Source organism: Antedon mediterranea, chromosome 7, assembly GCF_964355755.1.
Source record: "Antedon mediterranea chromosome 7, ecAntMedi1.1, whole genome shotgun sequence".
NCBI lineage: Eukaryota > Metazoa > Echinodermata > Crinoidea > Comatulida > Antedonidae > Antedon > Antedon mediterranea.
The window spans coordinates 21,251,799-21,276,765 of NC_092676.1; the positions used below are offsets into that span (position 1 = coordinate 21,251,799).

The 24,967-nt window shown below is 31.4% G+C and overlaps 3 protein-coding genes and 1 long non-coding RNA gene across 4 annotated transcripts; all 4 read left to right on the forward strand.

Moving 5' to 3' along the window:
- Positions 1–409: 409 nt before the first annotated feature.
- Positions 410–5,705, forward strand: LOC140055002 (CD151 antigen-like). The gene is made up of 8 exons (XM_072100150.1): positions 410–519; positions 1,010–1,106; positions 1,605–1,796; positions 2,179–2,253; positions 2,525–2,629; positions 2,954–3,106; positions 3,253–3,336; positions 3,807–5,705. Exons 2-8 carry the CDS (start codon positions 1,023–1,025, stop codon positions 3,873–3,875), a joined length of 762 nt encoding a protein of 253 aa, XP_071956251.1. The 5' UTR covers positions 410–519; positions 1,010–1,022; the 3' UTR covers positions 3,876–5,705.
- A 1,434-nt stretch (positions 5,706–7,139) lies between these two features.
- On the forward strand, positions 7,140–12,700 carry LOC140053991 (NAD-dependent protein deacetylase sirtuin-3-like). The gene is made up of 8 exons (XM_072098782.1): positions 7,140–7,635; positions 7,729–7,927; positions 8,323–8,463; positions 8,900–9,132; positions 9,487–9,587; positions 9,836–10,003; positions 10,217–10,429; positions 11,293–12,700. Exons 1-8 carry the CDS (start codon positions 7,524–7,526, stop codon positions 11,638–11,640), a joined length of 1,515 nt encoding a protein of 504 aa, XP_071954883.1. The 5' UTR covers positions 7,140–7,523; the 3' UTR covers positions 11,641–12,700.
- A 1,513-nt stretch (positions 12,701–14,213) lies between these two features.
- LOC140054340 (calretinin-like) lies at positions 14,214–20,695 on the forward strand. Its single transcript, XM_072099293.1, has 14 exons — positions 14,214–14,288; positions 14,585–14,679; positions 14,801–14,857; positions 14,953–15,030; positions 15,265–15,320; positions 15,885–15,917; positions 16,302–16,377; positions 17,201–17,257; positions 17,523–17,600; positions 17,682–17,737; positions 18,054–18,093; positions 18,256–18,309; positions 18,816–18,887; positions 19,558–20,695. Exons 2-14 carry the CDS (start codon positions 14,602–14,604, stop codon positions 19,666–19,668), a joined length of 846 nt encoding a protein of 281 aa, XP_071955394.1. The 5' UTR covers positions 14,214–14,288; positions 14,585–14,601; the 3' UTR covers positions 19,669–20,695.
- A 1,494-nt stretch (positions 20,696–22,189) lies between these two features.
- On the forward strand, positions 22,190–24,866 carry LOC140053855 (uncharacterized). The gene is made up of 9 exons (XR_011846460.1): positions 22,190–22,248; positions 22,377–22,433; positions 22,523–22,600; positions 22,730–22,785; positions 23,423–23,455; positions 23,921–23,996; positions 24,307–24,363; positions 24,652–24,729; positions 24,811–24,866. It is a non-coding gene; the product is annotated as an uncharacterized lncRNA (long non-coding RNA).
- Positions 24,867–24,967: the final 101 nt, after the last annotated feature.

The window sequence follows — 24,967 nt, forward strand, 5'->3', positions numbered from 1 at the left end:
ATGAATTAAAATTGAATATACAGTACAGTACTAATATATAATTTGGTACGCAAGTGAAAAATGTTGCTCTCGCCCCAGGAAAATCTGATATGCAAGCTTGCCAACATCTCATCAAATGTCAAAGATAGACGATACCATTTTAGTACATTTCTTTCTGTTTTAATACTTTCATTAACAATAAATTATTTACATACACCATAATCAATAGTTATACATACGAATTTGGGTAACAATATTTTATAGAGATATAATATTAATTTTTACTTAAAAATCACATAGTAATCAGTTGGAGAATATAATTATTACCCACTGTAAAATGGAATCGACAGACCAGCTGCAGCAGCATCATTAAGATAGGATACAGTGTAGTATCAATGGAAACCGGAAGTAATTACGATCTAAGCGGAAGTTGTTTGGAAGTTCAAGAACGAATTGAAAAAGAGATAGAAAGTCGATCAACTTGTATTTACTTCCACTTCTAAAGTTCTTTAACAACGGGATAAGTGTAACCAGTAACTTGTAAGATTATTGTTTAATTAATTATACAATTTATCGAATTATAAATTATGTATAATTATAATAAAAGAAGGGAATATAAATAGGCTATATTCTAGGTAGGCTAGGCTAGTCTGTTTAGACAGAGTAGGGAGGTAGCAGGGGAAGAAGGAGAAAACGGGAGGGTGTTGGTCTACCTGGTATACTGGGCTTGAAATAGTAGGCCTAGTTTTTTTTCGTTGAAATGCAAAAAGAAGAAAATTAATCTACCAACCACTATTTCTCAGCCATCAATGATCATCATTTGTTTTTATAATTTTATTATTTTTGCTTTTTAAAATTATTTATAAAATTTTCAAATCCGCCTAGGCTAGTTAGAGGCCCTATAGGTCCTAGTAGGCCTAACTACAAAACTTTCTCTGTTCTAAACTTTCAAATTAGGCTTTATGATCTCTATGTTTATTGATGAATACTGTATTGTTTTTCCTATAATTAAATCATTTTGTATCAACAGATCACTTATAAAGATGGGCTCACGTTATGATTCTGAACCACGATGTGGAATTTCCTGTCTCAAATACGTGCTTTTTATCTTCAATTTTTTCTTATGGGTGAGGCATACATTTGCATTTAATAATGGTGTACAGTTATGTCTCTAACTTATTCTAAATCTCTGTCTACACTATCAATTTTTTTATGTGTCAAAACAATGTTACAGTGCCCATATATGACCATGATGATAAATGTCATATTATTACAGTACTACCATATTCAGGCACATCACATTGTTTTGCCACATAAAGTTTGATAGTGTAGACGTGACAGAGCTTTAGTAAATATTCAAGGGTTGTATTTTTTCATCATATGACTGCCTTTGACTTATAAGTAAGATAATGTATTTGAGTATCAAAAAAGAAATTGTGTAACACTTTAAATGTTTTGCCATCTTTCGCATTATATTTTGCCAAATTTAGGTGAAGGGTGTGAGGGCGGGCTTTCACCCAAACGCTCCTAGCAGGATGTATTTAAACGCTTTGTTTTTCAGAGTAAATTTTGTAATTTGTTCTTCTGTTTTTTTTTTGTATTTAAAAAAATATATATTCATATAGTGTGGAGGAGCTGCAGTGACCGGTGTTGGAATCTGGACTTTAGTTGAAAAGTATGACTACGCTGGAGTTATGTGCAGCAACACATATGCTGCTGCTACATACATTCTACTCGTATCTGGCATTCTCATAATCTTTGTGGCCACCATGGGTTGCTGTGGTGCTGTACAAGAACAGAAATGCTGTCTTCTTATTGTAAGCTAACTTACCTAAAAGCATTTTCCCAAAATAAATTTAAATTACCTGTAAAGGCAAATGTAAAAAACTCTTATTCTTTTTAACTATTTACAAACAACACGGAGCGGACAGGCAGTAGAAAAAAAAAGATACCGAGTGTGTGTGGGACAAGTTATGCTTGACATTGCCGCTCGTCTGTGTAAATTGGCCTTTAGTCTATAAATAATCAATCGTATTGCAAAGATTAGAATGGTTGTAGTGCCCATCAATGATTATATGTTGGTCAAAAAATTGATTATTTGAAGATATTATACATGCCTTGAACCATAAACATATGATATCCATTTTGATACATTTTTTTTTTTATAAAGATAAGGTAATTAAAAATCCGTCTTTTCAGTATTTCTTGCTGATATTCTTCATATTTCTGCTGGAACTTGTTGCTGGCATTGTAGCTTATGCATACAGACAGCAGGTATAGTATTGTACTTATAATAAAGTGTAAATATTTGTAAATAAATGAATGGCATATTAATTTGATAAATTTAATTGTAGAATGTAATTTTTTTTTTGGGTTTATTTTCTGCTTTCTGTTCTGAGTTGACCAACTAGCATAGGTGTCTAGCATAGGTGTCTAGCATAGGTGTTTAGCATCTGTTTGGTCTTGCCTTTTATGTTTGTTTTGTCTTCTTTGTATTGTATATGGTAGAAAGTTTAAATAAAAATAAATAAATTGTAACCTTTAGATTGATACTGAATTACAAAACTGCTTGAATGAATCCTTAGTGGAGAAGTATGGACAACCAGGCTATGAAGCCTTCACGGAGTCATTTGATGCTATGCAAGGATATGTAAGTGATAATTAAAACACCTTAATGTACAAGTTCAGGAAATGACCCACGGAAATGTTGCGTACTTTGATATACTTGAGACATTTATTTAGATGTTTAGGTAGAGCAAAATAATAATATTGGGTGAAAAGCCTATGTAGCAGCACACATGACATACTTATTTTTTTTACTCCAAACTATAAATACCTACTGTCCAATGTAATGTTGCATGTAATATATCTTATCTCTGTATATACATTGTATATACAGAGATAAGATAAAACTGGTTCACCTTTTTCAAATTTAAAATTATATTTTGAAACCTATATGCTTTTTTTTTGCCAGTTTAATTGCTGTGGTGCTGCTTCTTATAAGGACTGGGATACTAGCATGTGGAAGAAAACACAGGAGGGAGTTAACAAAGTGCCTGACAGCTGTTGCAAGTCGGAGATGTATCAGTGTGGTATCCGTGATCACGCTTCTAACATTTACAGACGCGTAATTATCTATTTTATATTTTAGATACCGATCCGGAACTTCGTTTGTAGACATGTTTTTTTATGCTTAGATCTTATGCAAAATTAAATTTGTAAAATGTATTGTGGAATATGAGATACACCTTGTTTTGCATTTCTTCTTTTCAGGGATGTAAAGATGGTCTTGGTGATTACATAGGAAACCAGTTGCTTGTCATTCTACTTGTCTGTCTCGGTGTTTGTGTGTTCCAGGTGAGGGCAGGTTATTCTTGAAATTTTTATACTTAGTTGCTTCCGAACTGGGGACTAAAATTGATTTGATAACGTTTGTATGACGTCCATTTGTATAACGATCATTGCTCATGGTGCTTTGAAATCGGATGTTACACTTACACTACGAGCTTCTCCCCTAATAATAATATAATAATTGTTGGACTATATAATAATACATAAAGCCTCTATGCGCTTCACATAACAATATAAGTAATCCATGAAATAAATAAAATAAAAAAGAGTAATTAAAAATGAGTGACAGGCTATACAATATATAAATCTCACCTGAATTGAATATAGTTTATCAAGGAGTCATGTCAGTGTAAATAATTATTAAGGCACTCTCTCATAGTAATAATATGCCTATATTTGTGTGATCTTGAACAATTCTTATAATTTTGTTTTCTTTTTTTTTAATACTAATTATACTGTGTTCTTTTCTGTTGCAGATACTTGGTTTAATTTTCTCCATGTGTCTTCTTTGTCATCTGAAGCATGAAGATGATGATATTTATTGATGTGGGAAAACAAAACATCATACTTACAATGGAATGGTATGCATTTTAGAAATATGATTGCTAATTAAATGTCATGTATGGACATGACTTTAGAATATATAAATTAGCTGAATTAAATGTGTGTTTACACTGAAGACAAACCAAAGAGGTTTCTTAGTTTGATATCAATAGAAATTGTTTTTTTTTATAATATAATTATTGTAAACTTTAATAAATCTATAAATAAAACTTCATGTTTTTATATTTCCAATTTAGGCTAAAGTTTGCTAAGCATTCTCTGTCTGGTTGTTATGTTATACTGTTTTATTTTGATTTAAAATGGTTTTATTTTTCTGTTTTCTTTTCAATTTCATCATAGCTTGCACTCCATCCTAAAAGCTACCGTTCTCATTTCAATGTTATGCAATACATTACATTTATGATTTTTAATGCTTTTCATGTGAAAATATATTTGGTGCAGTTTTGACATTTTTGTTCCAAAGTGTTTTGTTAAATGTATTAAAACTATACCGCCAAACTCTTCCCACGATCATTTAAAAACTGCTGTTTTAAAAAAATAAATATAGCTTGTCTTCAATTTATCAACTAGTGCTATCGAAGTTTGTTTATGTGTGAATGTTTATCTTCTGCTTTTTCTAGTAATGTTCTTACTTGCCAAATCATGACTATACTGTAATGATTATATATTAAGTACACAGTCCATATCATTTTTATTTCAAACTCTGTATCTGTATAAGTTTTTTTTTGTAAGTGACCAAAATTAATATTTTTATAAATCTATAAACATGTGGTAACACTGTACAATATATGTATAATTATAAAAAAACACAAAATATATTCAACCATCATATTACATAATACAACTGTATTTTAGGCCTAATAAACAACTTTCTCATGCTTTGGTACTTACAAAATACAAATTTATGCCATATTTTATCATAGTATACTTGATTTAGTGTGTTTAGTAATTTATAATATAGATCATTTATGATATAGTATAATAGATAATTTATAATAATCTATGCTAATTTATGCTAATAGATGTAGTCAAATGATAAGTTCCAGTATTATTAAAAAATTAAAATCTTGATATTGTTTATTGCTTTGATAATTTATATAGTTATAGAAGTGTGTATAGTTTTTTGTTTTTTCCCGATGATGAATTTCTATAATTGTACTAACATTGCATATAAACGATTAAATAACTTTACATAATGTGTTTACTATAAAGCTATAATTAAATTGGGCCATGTGCTGATATAGACTATTTTGGTCTATTCAATTCCAAGTTTATCTGGATAAACCAACAGTAGCCATTGTTCTCCTGAAAGAGAGCTATGCTATTGATAAATAAAGTTCCATATGCGATAATGGACTAGCCCAACATAAAAGAAAGTGGCTTAATTGTTTATGGTATTATTGTATAGGTCTACCAGTACACTGTAATACCTAAGATTACACTATGTATAAAATACAATTAAAAACTAACAGAACTATAATTGAATTGCTTTGCCATGTTAGTTATTACATTTTTGCTTTTAATTTATAGAAATTGATTTTTTTTTTAAATTTCATTTATTTTGTCTCATAAAAATACAATATAAAAAAACATGGACATGAACAAGAAAACATCACACAATACCAGGCAGAGACAGGATTCCTAAAAAGCGAACTTAATCACTATCTAGTAGGTCTCCTTGATAATTTAGTTAGAAATGATGTTAGTTTGTAGTCACATTTGTGCGTGTTATTTGTCAGGTAGCTTTAATATTAATGTGTAAATTATTTGATACGAAAGTAATAAACACATCTGGGATGTTTTACATTATAGTTTTGGATTTTCTTCTTGATTTTGTTTTCAATTTGGGATCAAAGATAGGAAATCGGAGGTGTAAAAAGAGCAACGTAGATATCGATCATAGACACGTTATAATTATAAACAGTTTGGTTCACTATTGGCCGTACAGCACGTAACGATCTGGGGCGGATCTAGGGCGCGACTAGTAACAATAGATAACATTTTTTGGTGTTCAATAAATGCGAAAGTCAAGAAGTCACCGATGAAGATATTTCCGATACGGGTCACCATAAACGCTATAATAAGGCCGAAAAAATGTTTGTTTGTTTGCCCTCCCTCCTTAATGGAAAATTGTTATGGTAAAAAGTTTGTAGTTATTACTGAAATCGTATCTTTCGCTATTCTTAAATCTTTCGAAAAATAGAGCTCCTAGGTCCGGCCCCCTGCATTGACCTCGATCGTCAACACCTTTCGTCAGTAGTGTGGATACCGTAAATCTTCTAATAGTAACCCACTACTCTAATAGTAACCCCACTTCTGATAGTAACCCACCTTATAAGTCAATCTATAATAATAATAACCCACTACTCTAATAGCAACCCATGGGGATTACTATTAGAGTCACAAAAACATATGATGCAGCTTTATTTTGAAAATAACGAGATAATGCATGTTTATTTCGGGAGTGGGGGAAGATTGAGTGTTTTTGAGTTTAGAAAATAAAGTTAGAGTTCAACCAATTTTTTTTATTCGTATACTGTTTTATTATTTTGCTATGAGTTGCTGACCGGAAGAGTTGGGGATGGGTTACTATTTTCAGGTGCCTAATTTAAGATCAGTAATAGTAACCCCCATTCTAATAGTCCCCACCCTAAAAAACAATCAAATAATAATAACCCAGGGTTACAAATAGATTTACGGTATACCTCCCGTGAAGAATCTAATTATGACTATTAAAAGGGAATAATATACGGTATGTTTATGGTATAATATGTCAAAATAAAGATTTTAAAATTCGTGTAATTTGTGTAAAATACGATACTTATAATTCTTACTTATGTCTTTTTAATGTGTGATTCTTGTTGATTCTAATATCAATTGTTTTTTTATATTTGTTTGTAATTTGCTTAGGTTAATCCTCCGACCTCTTTTGTTACTCCAAAAATATGTAACAGTCGAAATGAAGTGAATTAAAACAGATTATTCTGTGAATAGGAATAACAATGCATAATGATGTTTTCAGTTTTTTTTTATGACAAAATTGTTATATGTACTGTTTTATATTTGTTAAATCTGCTTTTAAAAATGTTTTATTTATTTTTATAGCAAAAAAAAAAATGAAATGAAAAGTATACAGTAGTTGTATCAGGAGGTATTTTACCTCCAGCTCCCATGGTTGGATTCACGACGATGATTTTCACAGTTGGCACATTTCGCGTTTCATACCACTTATAATGACAAAATGTTGTCATGACTTCGTCCGCAATTTAAAACTTTTATTTGGACTATTTCTGTCACATTATGAGCTAATAATTTACTATACTACTATCATCATCATAATATTGGGCGAACATTGTATGCGTTTAGTTCTAAAAACAAATCGTAGGCCCAAGTTTGGTTAGGCCTAGGCCCTAGCCCACCAACCAAGGATTGCCTGACAGCAGTGACAGCAGTCTGTCTGCAACTAAAAAGGGCGACTGCTGCAGCCTAGTAACCCGGCCTAGGCCGAGGGGGATAGGGCCTAGCCTGGTACTACTGTATACTCCCTCTCGTCAATCTAAGAGTGGCTACTACCTAGGCTTAGCCTTGAGTTGGCCTACTATACTAGCTGAGCCTATCATAATTATGTTATGTTGTTGAGATTTAATGCCAAATTGTTATTAGCAAACATGCAAAGAAATGTGACCAAATCAGTAAAGAAAAAGTCTTCATCAGGAGGAGGGAAAGGGCATGCAAAGAAGGGTAAGTTAGGCCTAGGCTATAGTATGCCAATCTGAACCCCAAGGATGTCGACAAGCTTTATCATTTTAAAATGTATTTAACTGTTTCTCTTAGAAAGCACAAGACCAAAGACAAGTATATCCACTAATATCCCCAGTAGTGGTATCCATATATCAGCGTCTTCCAGTAGTGTCAATAATCTCAACCCAAGAAGAAATGTCAGTCAGAAATCAAATCCTCAAAAGTCCGCAGTTGGACTTGAAAAATCTTTTCAAAAGTTAACTTTACGAGAAAAGAGTACATCTGCAACAAGGTAACATTGGAACTATATTTCTCTATTATTTTTGTAAACATGCATACACATATAGGTTGCAAGGTTGTGATTAAATGTAGAATATAGATGGTTAAATTTTGGTTTTATCAGAGGGATTCAATCCGGACTTATTACGGCCATACTCCATCGAAACACCTGTTCTTGTCAGGTCCAAGAAGTTAAGCAATGTTGGGCCCTGTTCCATTCTTTGATTGAAGACTGCCAGGTACTTTTGACAGAGAGCGATGGATGAAAAATTACAGTAAATCGTATCAACTCAACTTACTTTATTAAAATAGCAAACGTTATTCGACCAAAAATTCCAGGTCATAATATATTCTTATGTTCTACCTGGATGAATGATAACCTTTTTTAAAAAATTGTATTTTCTTTAGATGTGTGACTCGTTCAATTTCCTCAAGCACTTGCAAATCATTAGAAGATGTGGCTAGATGGATTCTAAGTCAAAAAAGTAAGAATATTGTAGTGATGGCAGGAGCTGGTATTAGCACACCAAGTGGAATACCAGATTTCAGGTAATACATAACTATACTGATAATATTGTACATATGTCCCTAATGTTCAAGAGTATACTGACATGAAAATACAGCATGACTATGTGGCAATAGAAAGAGAGGCTTACTGTATTATTATAGCATTGTAGATGTATTTTTTATAATGATGCATGCATGATGTAGTATCAAATGCTATAGTATCGAATACTCAAATATTAACTTCAGAAGCTGTAAAACTGCCTCTAAAATAAACAAATTCAAATGAAAAAACATCCGCACAAATATGCTTTATAAAATAGCATATCAATATTTTGGCCTTGAGACTGAGTAGCAGTGTATTGCCAGTTAGACTCCCTGTTATTTCCCGAGAAACTTGCACTCAAATTATTAGTAAAATATATTCATGGTTCAATATTCAGAAAAGGATATCATTTTGTATGCTATTTTAATTTTTCAGAACCCCTGGCACTGGTCTATATGACAATCTACAGCAGTACCGAATTCCATATCCAGAAGCTATATTTGACATTGACTACTTCCACAAGGATCCTCGACCCTTCTTTGCCTTGGCTAGGGAGCTATATCCTGGAAACTTCAAGCCAAACTATGTTCACTATTTTGTAAGGATGCTTCATGAGAAAGGACTGCTTTTGAGGATGTACACACAAAATATTGATGGACTTGAGAGATGTATGTCAATAATAAGATTAATATACAGTAGAACACTTAAGGTTTCACTTTCAGGACACATGAAAATGTCCGTTTAATAGGGGTGTCCCCTGATCAGTCATGTTCCAAAGGAGGGTCTTTTGACCCTGTTGTGTACAAGTGCTTCTGTCTGATTCAGTTGGATGGAATAAGAAGCTTGCATATTTTCCAAGAAATATATCCAGATTAATAATTAAATTTAAAAGTTCAACCATATTGTTATATACATGGCGTTCATGGATGTAGGATCAAAAGCAATATTTATTGATATTAATATTAATTCATTAAATTCATTAAAATATGCTAAATTCTATTCTAATAATTGTTCTTTACCAGTGGCTGGTATTCCTGCTGTGAAGCTGGTAGAAGCCCATGGGACATTCTCAACTGCATCATGTGTTAAATGCGGATCAAAGAGTAATGGACAAGAAATCAAGGTAAGAATGGGTTTTCTATAACGTATGGCTTATGTCGACATAAAACTCAATGCAACTCAAAATTATCTCAACTAAACTGAAAGGAATAAGTTGAGCAAGAGCTTTTATGTCAACTGAACGAAATTGAAAGGAACCAGTGTGCGAGTGCTTATGTCAACATAAACCGCCTTAAAGCCTATTGTAGAGCTTAGGTGCGAGAAGGAATACTAATAATAGTATTGGTATGTTATAATTTTCTTTTTCTTAAGGCTACAATTCTGTCTGGCAATGTACCAAAGTGTTCTAAAAGATCGTGTTTTGGTGTTGTGAAGCCGGACATTGTATTCTTTGGTGAAGATCTTCCTAAGAGGTTTTTCTACTATCTTAAAGACTTTCCACAGTGCGATCTACTTATTGTTATGGGGACATCATTACAGGTAAAAAAAGCAAGAATACAGTCATTTTCTTGATCTTAAAGGGTAACTCCATGTTTACAGTTTATAGTTAATTATCATTAGTATACCCTCTTGGAAGGTATTAGATGTTTTTTCTGTAAATCTGTAGTCAATTTGTGTCCCAAAAAAAATACATAGGCCTTTATTTGATACGCTCAGTTGCGCTCTTTTCTAGTTATATATAATTCTTTTCAGGTTTACCCATTTGCTGATATTGTTAATTCAGTAAGAAGCTACATCCCTCGACTACTCATCAACCGGGAAATTGTTGAGCCATTTAAATCCAAAAAGCGAGTGAATGATGTTGCAAGAGAGGGCGATCTTGTTGAAGGTGTCCGCAAGTTTGCTCAAGTTCTAGGTTGGAAGAAAGCAATGGATGATCTTATTATTGAGTGTGAAAAGAAGTTGGTAAGTTTTGATTAAACATGACATGTCCACCAAGCATAGATTATCTTTATTTTTTGACATGAAACAAATATTAAAGTATCATCCAGAAAACATCTACCATCGTTCCGTGGATGCAATCTGAACTAAAATAGGATCATTCATAATCAATGAACTTATTAAAGCAATTGCTATCCCCTCCTACATCAAACTGTATAGATTTTTGTCATTTACAAACTGGTTTAGTCGTCGTGAGGTGGTTTCCCGAATGATCGTAAAATCAAAACGGTACTGGGTATGACCAACTAGCGTTATTGTCACCGGCTAGTCATCCATTCATAGAAGTACTAATGTAGTAGCCTACCTGTACGGTGACCATAGAATGTGACCCGAGGCATGACTAACTACGACTCTTAGATGATAGAAAGTTGAGAAAAATGTTACGAGTAGTTGTACGACATGAAGATGTTTATGAAATTATGTCAATAATGTTTACACACTAGGCATACAAATAGTAATGTTTGTTAGTAAAAATAATTTTGAGTTAATAAGAATAAGATATAAGGAAATAGTTTATCAACGTGGATGTGCAGGAGTTTATTGTGGTCAGGGTATTTTAGGTGTATTATGAGGTATCAAAACAATAGGAATTATACTGGAATTTGTATAAAGTTCTGTTTACACTGTCAAACTAGTTTGACAAAAGAAGTGTGTAAATTGCCCAAATAGGGTAGTAATATGCTTAAATATGATAGTATATGGACAAAACACATTTTTTCGTCACATATAGTTTGATAGTGTAGACAGAGCTTAATACAAACAAATATTAACAACATTGACCAATTGTAGGGTCACTAAAACATCATTTTACTTAATTATTTTAATAGGAAGAGCAAGCTGAAAAGGATAAAGCAGTGGAGAAATTAAAACAAACAAACAATTCAAATAATGGCACAAAACCATTAGAAGGTGCTCAATCAGATCCAATGTCTTCTAAAAATGGCCTGTTGAGATCACATCCAAGCACACGTAATATACACACTGCTATACGGCAGATTAAGTCTGATTCTGTGTTGGACGTTCGTAGAAAACAGCTACAATCTGCAGCAAGTAGTATACGATTGCCACAACTTGCCAAAAGGTCGACTTACTTTTCTAAGAAAGATAACTCAAGTAGTGATGAATCAACAAGTAGTTCTAAAGAAAGTACTAGTTCTAGTGATAATCTAGAGTAGAAATGATAATGATGTCGATCAATGCATTTTTGTTATGCCTGAGTGATTTCATAAGCAAAGGCATAATGGTAATATGGAAGTATACTACTTTACATGGATTCTTGTGGTATTTCGACGTCAGCAATTTCATGATATCGAATTCACATGTGATTGTGAAATGTTGTGATTCAGAGCAATAATGCTGTATTTCGGGAAGAATAGAATGTACATTTTTGGAGGAACTTAGCAATTACTATGCAGACTATTAATTTATTATCACTAGAAATAGAACAATTATATACAGTATTTCAATCTTTGATGCAATATCAACTTCCACATTATTTAAGTTTTTTTAAGTGGCACCAAAGATCTCTCTACAGTATCAAACTTTTTGTGACAAAAAAAATGTTATGTGCCCATATATGGACATGATGTTAAATAAAATTTGTACTATTTTTTGGTTGAATAAATATTACGAAATGAAAAAAAAAAACCTGAATATTAGGGCATATCACTACCAGTGCTACTACTAGTTTGATAGTGCTGAAGTAATGGACAACATTCAACCTCAATACTTAGTATAGATGGCATAGCAATTGAATTATGAAAACAATTTTCCAGAATACAATACAAAACAGTAGAGGATTAATATTTAAATGTACGCTGCTACCCAATCTCCATGTAAATAATTGATGTTTTATAAGCTACAAACTTTACATAAATAATAATTAAATCACTAAAATATCACTAAACTTATTGATGAATTCTGTAACAGTTAGTAAATTTTCAAATATTTAACATTATTATTTCGTCTGAGAGTAAACTATAAATTCTTTACAGATTTACAATTTTTATTGAATCTTTCATTAATTGTATGGCTGTTAATTAAAAACAGTTTCAACTCAAGTTATATGCCTAGAGGTCAAATGATCGACCAATGGATCCGTTCCAGCAAATATTTGACTGCATAATGCGATCCTTGAAATGTTGCATCCCAGACAACTTCTAGTGGGGTATGCCTCAATAACTCTATTATATCTTCGTCTATCACCTTCACTGTTACTTAAATGAACCAATTTGTCAATGTGTAAACAATTTAGGTAGTTCAATATCAGAAACGCATACAGGATCGCCAGGGACTGAACATAGGTACAGTGGGCTGTGATGAACAAAAACAAAGCGCAGTGTGGCTGACTTCTTCGAAGATGAACCCTCGTAGTAGTAGTAATGAAATGCTATCTTCACTAAAACGGGCATGGATTGGCTCATTTTCAACTTACACCAAATACATGAACTAAAGGCCATATAAGAACAATTTTGGCACCAACATTTCACAACACATTGAAACTGATGGCGTACTGTAACTTATATAGTATCCTAAAAAAAATATTCCTAAAAACATTCAAAATGTTTTTTTTTTTAGAATGTATGATTTTTACAAATCTAATCCCACTTTGCTGAGTTACTGTATGTCCAATGAAACATTAGTTGATGTTTTGATTTTAATACTCTATGTTATATTAATACAAGTGCAAACTTTGTATTTCACATGGATATTAGACCACAGAATACTATTATTTGTTTAATTAAATCAGACGTTGGATAGATTATTTTGTAGTTTTAATAAAGTTAATCACTTCCATAGAAAAAAAAATGTTTTCACTAATAAAATGACAAAATTTGAATTGACTAAATTCAACCAAAACCTCACTGGCTGGCAGCCAATTTGACTATTTCTTTGCTTTAAATTACTGTTTTTCAGGCAAATACATTTTTTTCAGTCCAATTTTTGGAGGGTAAGAGGATAACTATTATGTGAAATTAAAATGGCATATTCAACAAAAAATTGTAAAATTATTTTTTTCAGGGTGGCAATACATCTTCAAGGTTTGTTATCAGTTCAACATTTTGTTTACTTAGTTGGTTTTTTTTCCGTTGTTGTTTTTAATAATTATTGTCATAATTTATTCAGTTCTAAATAAACTGTGCCATTTGACTTAGTCGCTTTATATCCGGTGGTTAGTTATCTGATGCTCTTTTAAAAATGTTACACATTTCCCATACAAACGTGGCGGATTGGTATAGTAAGTGAACTATATGTTATGCATACTACAGCTGCCGTTTGGAAAATAAATCTTCCTTCACAATAATTTCATGGAAAAAACATGATAGATATGTTTCAGCCAGTACGCGCAATGATTATGGGCATGGGAGTTATTCCCGGAGTTATTGTTGGTGCTTTAGCCTATTGAGCATGAGTAAGAAATTCATACCATTGGCTGAGTTGTGACAACTTTTCACGGGCAAAATGCTGCAGCCGTTTGATTCATTTAAGCTTTTAATTCTTTGGATTAGGTCTATACAACAATCTATTTACATGTTTGGTAACAGGATTCAGAGAGTAGACTATTATCAAAACGCAACGATCTAAAGAAAACATCATAAAGGCTGAATTTATATACTTCATTTGAATAAACGGGACCTCGAAAAAAGACAATCTGTGGTTACGGGTTACAATGGTTAGAGGAATTCAAGGATTATGAACTGTATAGATATTGAATACCTTTTTTTCAATTGTAAACTTGTTAGTTTATATCCGAGTCTCACATTAACTATACTTGATACAATTTGATCAGTGTTTATTCTATTTCTGAAACGTTTCTGATTTTGTAAGTACACTGTTTTTCATTCTTCTATTTTACCTTTCATAACAGCATCAAGTCTTAAAGAATGAATAGCTAAAATAGTTAGGAATTTTTTAAAAACTATAACTGTACTATCCATAATTTTTTATTTAAAGACTCTTGCGATAACATAATGAGTGAATACCTAATGATCATACGACCTTTCTTTATTCTCATGAGTATATCTTTTCAAGTTTGGCAAGGTGTTTTAAAGCGTATAATTAAAGTAACAAGTTCGGAAAAAAAAACAAAAAAACAACTGAATTATTATTTTTTCTAAGGCTTCTACATAAGTAAGATGGCTCAGCAACAGTCAAAAGATTTTCTGAAACAGTTTCAGTTAAATGCTGGGATCACAGAAGATGAGTTTATGAAGGTACGGTATAAACACACGCGCGGTATCCTCCATGCTTGCACGACTTGATATTTTCCAAACAAATTATAGTATTCATAATTACCGGTATTAAATCATAACTATTGTTTTTTATTATTGATAGATTTGGAGAAACTATGACGCTGACAAAAACGGATTTATCGAACTAAAAGAACTAGAGGTAATACATTAGCAAAATTTGATTACAGAGTAATAAGACTAATACAGAAACATAGCCACATGTGTCTATGTAGTGATGTATTTTATTTATTTCAGAAACTAACTGATGATTTGTTGAATTCTGGAAAAGGTGATCTGTCACGTGATGATATGGATTTGTACAAAAAACATATGGTAAGATTTCCTTTTATACCATGGAGAAAAAATTATTTCTCTTACAGTACCAAAGTAGGCTACTAATATCATTATCAACAATCATATTTATACATTGTAGGTCGGAATTTAAATTGATTGAGCTTAAAATTAGGCCCTACATTGTTATCATTCTCAAAAGGTAACCTCAGATCTTATCCGTAGACCTATATTGAATTATTTATGATTGACAGACTGTCCAATCTTTTTATTTAGTTGAAAATTTGTGACGGTAACGACGATAAAAGACTGAATCTCAGGGAAATGCAGAGGTATGACAAATATATAATTATAATTTTTTTGACAAGTAAAATTAAGTGGATAATTTATTATTTAAAAAATATATATGAGACGCTAAAGTTGACTTAAATGATACGTATGTTGTCGGAATAATGAAATCAATCATACACTCAGTTTAGCAAATTAGATCCCATGTTTTACCGATAGAGTGTTTTTTACATTCTATACGATTTGTATTCATATCATAAGCATATCCTATTACAATAAGTTACAGACCTTGACACAGCATTGTCTATAGCCTACCCTCCATAGATTTGTATTGTTTTCAATCTACAATAAAAGGTGAATTGTTTAGGGTTTAGTCATTACAGATTGATATGAACACATCCAACTTTTCTATTCATAAAAATACTGTATTTACAGATATATCTGTATTTGTCAAGTATAAACAATTCCAGAATAGCTTTTCGTCACTGTGGATTATTTAAAATATTATTATTTTTTATGCACAGCGACACACGTGGATATTCCAATAAGTGTTAGTTTGTTTTACATTAGGCACATTCATTTGAATTACATGATTAATTTATTTTCAGTTTGTTCATAATAAAAGATCCATCCCCTTCAAAGTAAGTAAGAATTTACAGTATTAAATCAAATCTAGGTTTATTTTTTCCAAACAAATAAAACTAAGCCACAAACAGTAATTGCACTCTAAGTAACACTTAGCAAGAAAGCTCCATTTGGTCAGATGTTTTGCTCTAATCTAACGTAATTTTTACTTTATACTAAGTACACCGAGACTCAACTCCTTGACGCAAAGCTATTCCACAGTAGTTAAATACAATTACAAAGCTCATTTGCAACCAATATTTTTAGGGGTGGGGGGAGGGGGGAAGTTGCATGGAATTTTACCACAACCTTGATATGACTTCAGTTTTGCCTATTTATTTTCTTTATCTATTAATGGAGTTGTTGCCATTACACTAATCAACACAATAAATTCATTTTAGCAATGCCGCTCTAAAACAAGTATTTCTTGGAAAATTTCGTTCAAAAACTGGTGTACACAGCGTAGACTTTATAAAGGTATTTATCAATCAAACGTAGATTTTTTTTTTGTGAATTTTTTTTTTTTTTAATGTAGATTTACCTTGGTATTATCTAATTGGCTTTTTAATTTTAGACGCATACCTTTCTTTCTAGGCAAGTTATTTTCGGTACTTTACTGCCCTAGTTCTATTCTTTTAATCATGCATTAGTTTTTGTCCATCCTTTCTCATCTATATATAAATTTACGTAAGGGCAAAATTCGGTAAATCGCGCCTTACTTGTAGAATTTTTACTCGATGGTATATAAAGTTGGTTCGTACTTTCGGTACTGATTTTAACCACCTGATGTAACCCTGTTTACTAATTAAATTAAGTTAGATAATTAGTTATTGACGATTAAAACGAATTTAGGTTCAACGATTTGCCCCAAATAGGGGTGTTTTCCGATCGTGGTATACACTGTCTAATGGATGTCCATCTTGAAAAATACCCACCACAAAAATGCGAGGAGGTTTCGCATTTTCCTATCTCCTCCTACGATAATTGTTTTTAATAGCTGAAAACCGGTTGAACAGCTAGAGTACACCATCATAATGTTGAAGACAGGCCGATTTTCTTAAAAAAATACTATTTTGATAGATTTAATATACGATTATACAAATGTATTGATTTGCGATGAATGGAACATCCCAATCTCTCAGTCTGCCAGAGTTTGGTTTAACAATTATCCGTCATTTTAACTTGTAAATGTTATTATCCGGGATATATAACTGTACATTTTCTGTCCTTATAAAAGTTGTAAGTATATTAATTACTTAATAAACAATCATATTTTTCATTTATAATTACTATTAATTAGATATGGAAAAAGTATGACACTGATGGTAATGGTTACATTGAAAGTGGAGAACTGGACGTAAGTTAAATTTACCAAAACTATCCTAATAGTAATACACGATATAAGGCCATAATAAACATGATTGTTACCTGTCTGTATGTAGACGTCACAACAATCAGCCAATTAAGAGCCTGTAAACAAAAAAAAGATTTTTTAATTTTTTTAAAAAATGTGCAGTTAGGCATAATGTTACAATATTTCAATGTTAATGAAAAATAATTATATAAACCTTATTTTACTTATCCAGATTAAAAAATGATTTATCTGATATTTTTTGTTCTAGAAATTTCTTGGAGATTTGATGAAGGAAAATTATAAGACCGATGGTACTGGTTCACTGCAAGAGTATAAGAAAAACATTGTGAGTTACCATTAGAATAGATAACTTCTCTGTAAATGTTTGTGTTTTAGTGTTACCTAATAATATTGTCTTCTCTTACAGTTGCAGTTTTTCGATACCAATAGAGATGGCAAATTGGACATAAAGGAAATGTTTGAGTAAGAGTGTTGTGTTTTACAATAAACTTGATTACAGAGTAGTGTCACCGTATTAAAATAGTTAGCCCTCATCCTCCAAACGAGGCCTACATAGAATAACAAACTCTTGTTCACTACAAATATTTTTCAAGACCAATGTTGCCACTAATTAGGTACAAACCACCTGCAATTTTGTTTAAAAACAGGAGTACTAAGAAAAAAACACTTCGGAGCGAATATTTCTATCCTTACAGATTTTTCCTATGTATGTAATTTACTTTTTATCTTTGCCTTAAAGATGTTTTATTATGATAATAATTATATGATTTGTTTACAGACTCTTGCCGATTGAAGAAAATTTTATTGCAAAATTTAAGGTAATTTGAAGTAGTTGAATCTGGTTAACCACGTTTGATAAAGTACCTCTTAATTTTCGCGATCTTACCTACGACAATTTAATGTCTAAATAATACTAAGAATCGGTTATTATGATGATATGATTTTCTAATTGTTCACAAATATTATGTTTATTTATTCAGGGAGCACCTATGACCATCAATAACTTCAACAGAATATTTGCGCACTATGATAAGGTAAATGAAACTATTTTCTGCATTATGTACAAAACTAAATTGTAATGCGCATGTGTAAAACCTTGTTCTATAACTCGTGCATTAAGGGTCTGTTCAGGTGTGAAAGACCTTTAAGTTTTAAATTATACTGTAAAATGTAACGTTCTATTACTTTTGTTTGGTATAAAAAGGAAGTATTAGATTTATTTACAACTTCACTCTCCATTGGTGCATTGAGATGTTTTCCTAATTATAGTAATATGACTTGGTTTAAGAAATACTATAACTATCCTGGGAGCTGGGAATCCCCTTGGAATACTGTTTCGATCGATTATTATAAATGTTTGGGTAAAGTTCATAAATTATAAACCAGTGGAAAGCCTGCGTGTCAAACAGTTTCGCTTAGCTAACCAGCTAGACTTCTTCAGTAGGTCTGTTTACCTATACCTATACTACTAGGCCTACAGCGAAACCAGATGAAATTGTTTTCATAATTATATAAATGCTTTAATTGTTTGTTTTTAAAGAACAATGATAACACTCTTGATGGCGATGAATTATTCAGTTTTATGAAAGACTTCATGGAAAACAGTGGTGGTGTAAGTACAAAAGATGTTTAACTATCAGTTATTTCTATTTCTCTAACGTTGTTATTCTTTTAACAGTTATACGTCTTCCACCTTCTTGTTAAATTCTAACAAAATGTCCTAAATTATAGCAATGTCATAGAGTGTATCATGTGTATACCTATTCTTAATTCAATATCAAGCTAAAAAACCATATTGTGCAACTTATAATTACCATCAGCATTTCCTTATTCTCGACAAAATTTATTTCCTTTATTTTTTCTGTCTGTCTCTCCCTCTTTACTGCATTTAAACTACATACACTTTTTAACTATGAAGATGCCTTACAATAATACATAGCGTCGCCTTCTTTTTCCCCGACGCGCCACGAGTTCAGTCTTGATTTGATTTACGTCCTTGCGTTATCTCTAGTAAAAACCAAGCATAGTCTTTCTACGCATGTTAATATATGTTTAACAGTTGCGTGTTGTAGTGGTATATCGGAAACGAAATGGCTAAAACCACGTTACAATTCTTGAAACAAAAATACAATAAGATAATAAAACTTATCCAACATCCAAAATAATGATACAAAATAATAGTGGGATAGATATATGAAATATTACTGTAATGTAAAGCAGGCTTTCATGAATAATACTATTTTATTTTTAGCTTTAATAAACATATTATGTTTCCACTTCAGGACGTTAACGCCAAAGAAATCGAAAGTTACACAAAGCAAATGACGTTATTGTTGGACAAGAACAAAGACAACGTATTTCAGAAAAGCGAACTACGTGAACTGATGCTATAACTTTATTTTCATTTTACTTATTAAGGAAAACACTGTTTTTCAAGATATGTAAACGATGTTTTTGGCAAGATACCCTCAAACATGAAGAATAAAATGATCGCTAATTTTTAATTTATAGTCAGATTACATGTCACATTTCCATTGCAGGTGGAAAACTAATAATTCCAAATTTAAAAGAATGTAGGTTGAAAGTAAGATTCATAATTTTTTTTAAACTTTCATAAACACAGTTTGTTTTTTCAGTAAGTAAGTTTGCACATACTGTAGCTTTATTGAATGTAAGGTGGTGGAATTGATTAAACAAGTAAAAAATCTCGATTTACATATGTATATGTACGGACAGTAAACATACATATGATTACATAAGTAAAGAGTAACTCGCCTGAAAGCAGATGCATACGTATGACGTAGTGGTTTACTTGAACCAGCGGAGAGTGAAAATAAAATGAATTTTCACTCACTGTTTTGTTCTCAAATATAAACTTTTATTAAAGAAAAGTATACAAATATATTACCAATAACGATGCGTTAATAAGTGTACGTACCCATTAAAGCTATATAAACTCACTCCTTTCACAGCTTCCTATACAAGAGAATGACGAAAATATTCAAAGAGAATAAGCTTGCTTCACGTGCTAGCGATTGCTATTCAAACTAGCCCGCTCTTGATATGCATACCCACAAGTGTATACTCAGCCAATAAGGGGCTTTCATTTAGCATTTGTGTTTTAGCTAGACGATATAGTCTGAGAGCTTGTTTAAAACATTCAATGCAATTTTCCGATATGTTGTGTTGGTTCTGATTCAGGTGTTGAGATAATCATGAGTCCGGCTTATGTTCGGAAAAACGACCGAATGCACCCGATACGATCCGATTTGCGGAAATTCTATTCAAAAAAAAAAAATACAGCCGGCTTAAAGGTTTTCTTATTTCTTTTTACCAAAATAAAAACTAAATTTATAATTTTGTTCGTGTTATTTAATTACGTTCTCGTTGGTATTAAAATGAATGGTATACGGTACTTTATTTGTATGTATTTATTTGAAGTTATTGACTTTTATTTACATTTATAAATTTTCAATTATTACAGGTGAATTAAACTATTGTTAATTCCTGCTTATAACAGATCAAGTATCTTAAGTCAATAATTAAAGTATTCTATAACAATTACACTGTAAATTAATTATTTTGACCTAATATCTTAGAATAAGAAATATATATAAGAAATAGTTCATTCTTATATAGCGCATATAAGCAAGCTCTCAATGCGCTGCACATTATTACCCCGGTCATTTTTTTAATCAAACACGCACGGAAACATAATACTCATATAATAACAGTGCATCTAGTAATCAGCGCAAGGTTGTGTCTTGATCTAACCCGGTACCCATTTATACACCTGGGTGGAGAGAGGCAAATATAAGTAAAGTATCTTACATAAGCGCCATGAGTTGGATTCGAAACACGACCAGTAATCCAACGGCCGACCCGTTTCGCCACACGCCCTTACAATATTATAATTATTAAGTGTAAACGTTAATTACGTTTATTAAGTGCTTTGTACTTCACCTGTTTAATTTAAGGTTTTTCATCAGTTCAAAGTATTATATAATACAAGGTTACTTAATTCCAAGTATTTTTGTTTTGTTTTTGTTCTGTGTTGTTTTTAATAACTATTGTAATAATACATTCGGTTCTAAATAAACTGTGCCATTTGGCTTAGTCGCTTTACTTTCGGTGGTTAGTTATCGATTCTCTTTAAGCAGTTTTACACATTTGCTTCATGCTTCATTCAATTGATTCATTTAAGCTTTCAATTCTTTGGGTTAGTTTTATATAATCTATTAACATATTACAGAAATTCAGAGAGTAGACTATTATCAAAACGCAGCGATTTAAAGAAAATATTATAAAGGCTGATTTTAGTTACTTCATTTTGAATAAACGGGACCTCAAAAAAGGCAATATGCGGTTACGGTTACAATGATTAGGAATTCACGGATTATAATGAACTGCTTAGATATTGAATACATGTTTCAATTTAAACGTGTTAGTTTATATCCGAGTCTCAGATATTAAATATACTTGATACCAATTACTCAGTTTTTATTCTGGTTCTAACATTTTCTGTTTTTGTAAGTACACCGTGTTTCCTTTATTTTACTTTTGAGAACAGCATAATTTCTAAATGAAGAATGCATAGCTAAATTTTGCAATTTTGTGCTGCTTTGTTTTGTTTTTAAACAAAACTATACTATTCTATTATACTGTACTATCCATAACTTTAAAAAAATATAATTACTGTAAGATTCTTAACACAATGAGTGAATAATATCTAATGATTAGCGACTTTTTTAAATTTTCATGAGTATATACTAAGTTTGGTGTTTACCGACCAACCAACCCACCGACCGACCGATCAACCAATCGACCGACACAGTGAGCTGTAGAGCTAAAAACTTAATTATTATTTGTTTTGTTTCTAAGGCTTTTACATCAGTAAGATGGCTCAGCAACAGTCAGATTTTCTGAAGCAGTTTCAGTTAAATGCCGGGATCACAGAAGATGAGTTTATGAAGGTACGGTATGTCATAAACGCAGACACGCGTGGTATCGTCCGTGCTTGCACGACTTGATATTTTCCAAACAAATTATAGTATTATACTTACCGGTATTAAATAAAAACTATTTTTCAAATTATTGATAGATTTGGAGAAACTATGACGCTGACAAAAACGGATTTGTCGAAGTAAAAGAACTAGAGGTAAGAAATTAGCATTACATAGTACATAAGACTAATACAGAAACATAGAACTTAGGCCTACATGTAGTTAACTATTTTATTTATTTCAGAAACTAACTGATGATTTGTTGAATTCTGGAAAAGGTGATCTGTCACGTGATGATATGGATTTGTACAAAAAACATATTGTGAGTTTTTCTTTCTCTTATACAAACAATAAAGAATTAATCCTTTCTATTCATTCATACTATTTCTACTCAACTTATTCATATACCTTTATTGAAGTACATGACTGACAGGATAATCTTTTTATTTAGTTGAAAATGTGTGATGGTAACGACGATAAAAGACTGAATCTCAGAGAAATGTAGAGGTGACAAATATTATTAGTCTTTTTTAACAAGTAAAGCTAAGTGGTTATTTATGATGTAAAAAAATATATATATATATATATAAGACGCCAAAGTTGACGTGTATTGTTGGAATAAATAAGACAATCTATACACTTCACATGTTACTATAACAAGTTTAGCAAAGATTCCTTTTTACTGATAATGCTATTCATATTCTCTGGATCCTACTACAATAAGTTACAGGCCTTTGACCCAATATTGTCTATACTCTACATATATTTGTATTATTTTCAATTTATAATAAAAACGAGTTGATCAATTGTACTGTATTATTCTCAATCTACAATAAAAGATAAATTGTTTAGGTTAATAAAATATGAGTCATTGCAGATTCTATTCATAAACGTACTCTATTTACAGATATATCTGTATGTGTAAAGTATGAGAAAATTTCAGGATAGCATCATCACGTGACTGTGAATTAACATAGGCTTATTCTTTCGACACACGTGTGATAGTCAATTAGCAATCTTAAATCTCACATTTTGTTTAAAACTAGGCACCTTATTCATTTGAACTACATGATTTCTTTTGAGTATACTTTCCAAGAAAGTCATAATAGACTATAAAATTAGACAGACTATTTTTTCTTTTCAGTTTGTTCATAATAAAAGATCCATCTCCTTCAACGTAAGTAAGAATTTACAGTATTAAATCAAATCAATGTTTATTTTTTCCAAGTTTTTAAAATGGAAAATAAAACTAAGCCACAACAAGTAATTACACTCTAAGTAGCACTTGGTCAGTTGTTTGTACTTTATACTAAGTACATTTGGAAATACGAAAAAAATTCTCGCATGGGGCTCAAACCCACGACTTCCAAGTCACTAGCCTGAAGTCCCACCCAAGAATTACTATTCTCAAATCTACTTAGTATAAAAGTCAGATTATGGCAAAATATCTTACCAAATACCCAACTTCCTGAAGCAAAGGTACTCCACATTAGTTAAATAAATTTACAAAACTCCGTGGCAACTAATATTTTTTAGGGGCAAGTAGCATGAAATCCTACCACAACCAGGGTTTGGCCTATTCATTTTATTGATCTATTAATGGATCTGTTGTCATGACACTAATCAACAAAATTCATTTTAGCAATGCCGATCTAAAACAAGTATTTCTTGGACAATTTCGTTCAAAAACTGGTGTACACAGTGTAGACTTTATCAAGGTATTTACAATTACGTCGTTGATTTTGTTTATTCGAATTTCTTTTTTTTTTTCTTTAGTGTAGATTTGTCTTTTTAATCTTAGATGCATATCTTCCTTTCGATGCATGAGTCATTATTTGTACTTAAGTTACTTTCTATTGTGAAATAGTCTCTGTCCAGATTTTCTAATTCTAACAATTTCAACTCGTACGAAAAACTGTTATTTGATTTAAATTTTTATTTCCATTTTTTGTCTTTAAAAAAGTGGTAAGTATTAATAACTTAATCAATGATCATATTTTTTTTTCATTTATAATTACTAATAATTAGATATGGAAAAAGTATGACACTGATGGTAATGGTTATATTGAAAGTGGAGAACTGGACGTAAGTCAAATTTACCAAAACTATCCTAATAGTTATACACGATATAAAGCAATAATGACATGATTGTTACCTGTATGTGTGTAGATGTCACATCAAAAAGCGTTTATGATCAGGAGCCTGTAAAAAAAAAAGACGTTTCCATATTGTAAAATAATGATCAGTTAAGCATAATGTTACCATATTTCAATGTTAATAAATAGTATTTCTATAAACCTTATTTTTAATTTTTAAAAAGTAATAGAAAATATCCAGAATAAAAAATGATTTATCTGATTCTTTTTGTTCTAGAAATTTCTTGGAGATTTGATGAAGGAAAACTATAAGACCGACGGTACTGGTTCACTTCAAGAGTATAAGAAAAACATTGTGAGTTACCATTAGAATAGATAACATCTCTGCAAATGTTTGTGTTTTAGTGTTACCTAATAATATTGTCTTCTCTTACAGTTGCAGTTTTTCGATACCAATAGAGATGGCAAATTGGACATAAAGGAAATGTTTGAGTAAGAATGATGTGTTTTCCAATAAACTTAATTACGGAGTAGTGTCACCGTAGTTAAATTAGCCCTCAGTCTCCCTACAGAGAAAACAAAACTCTTGTTCT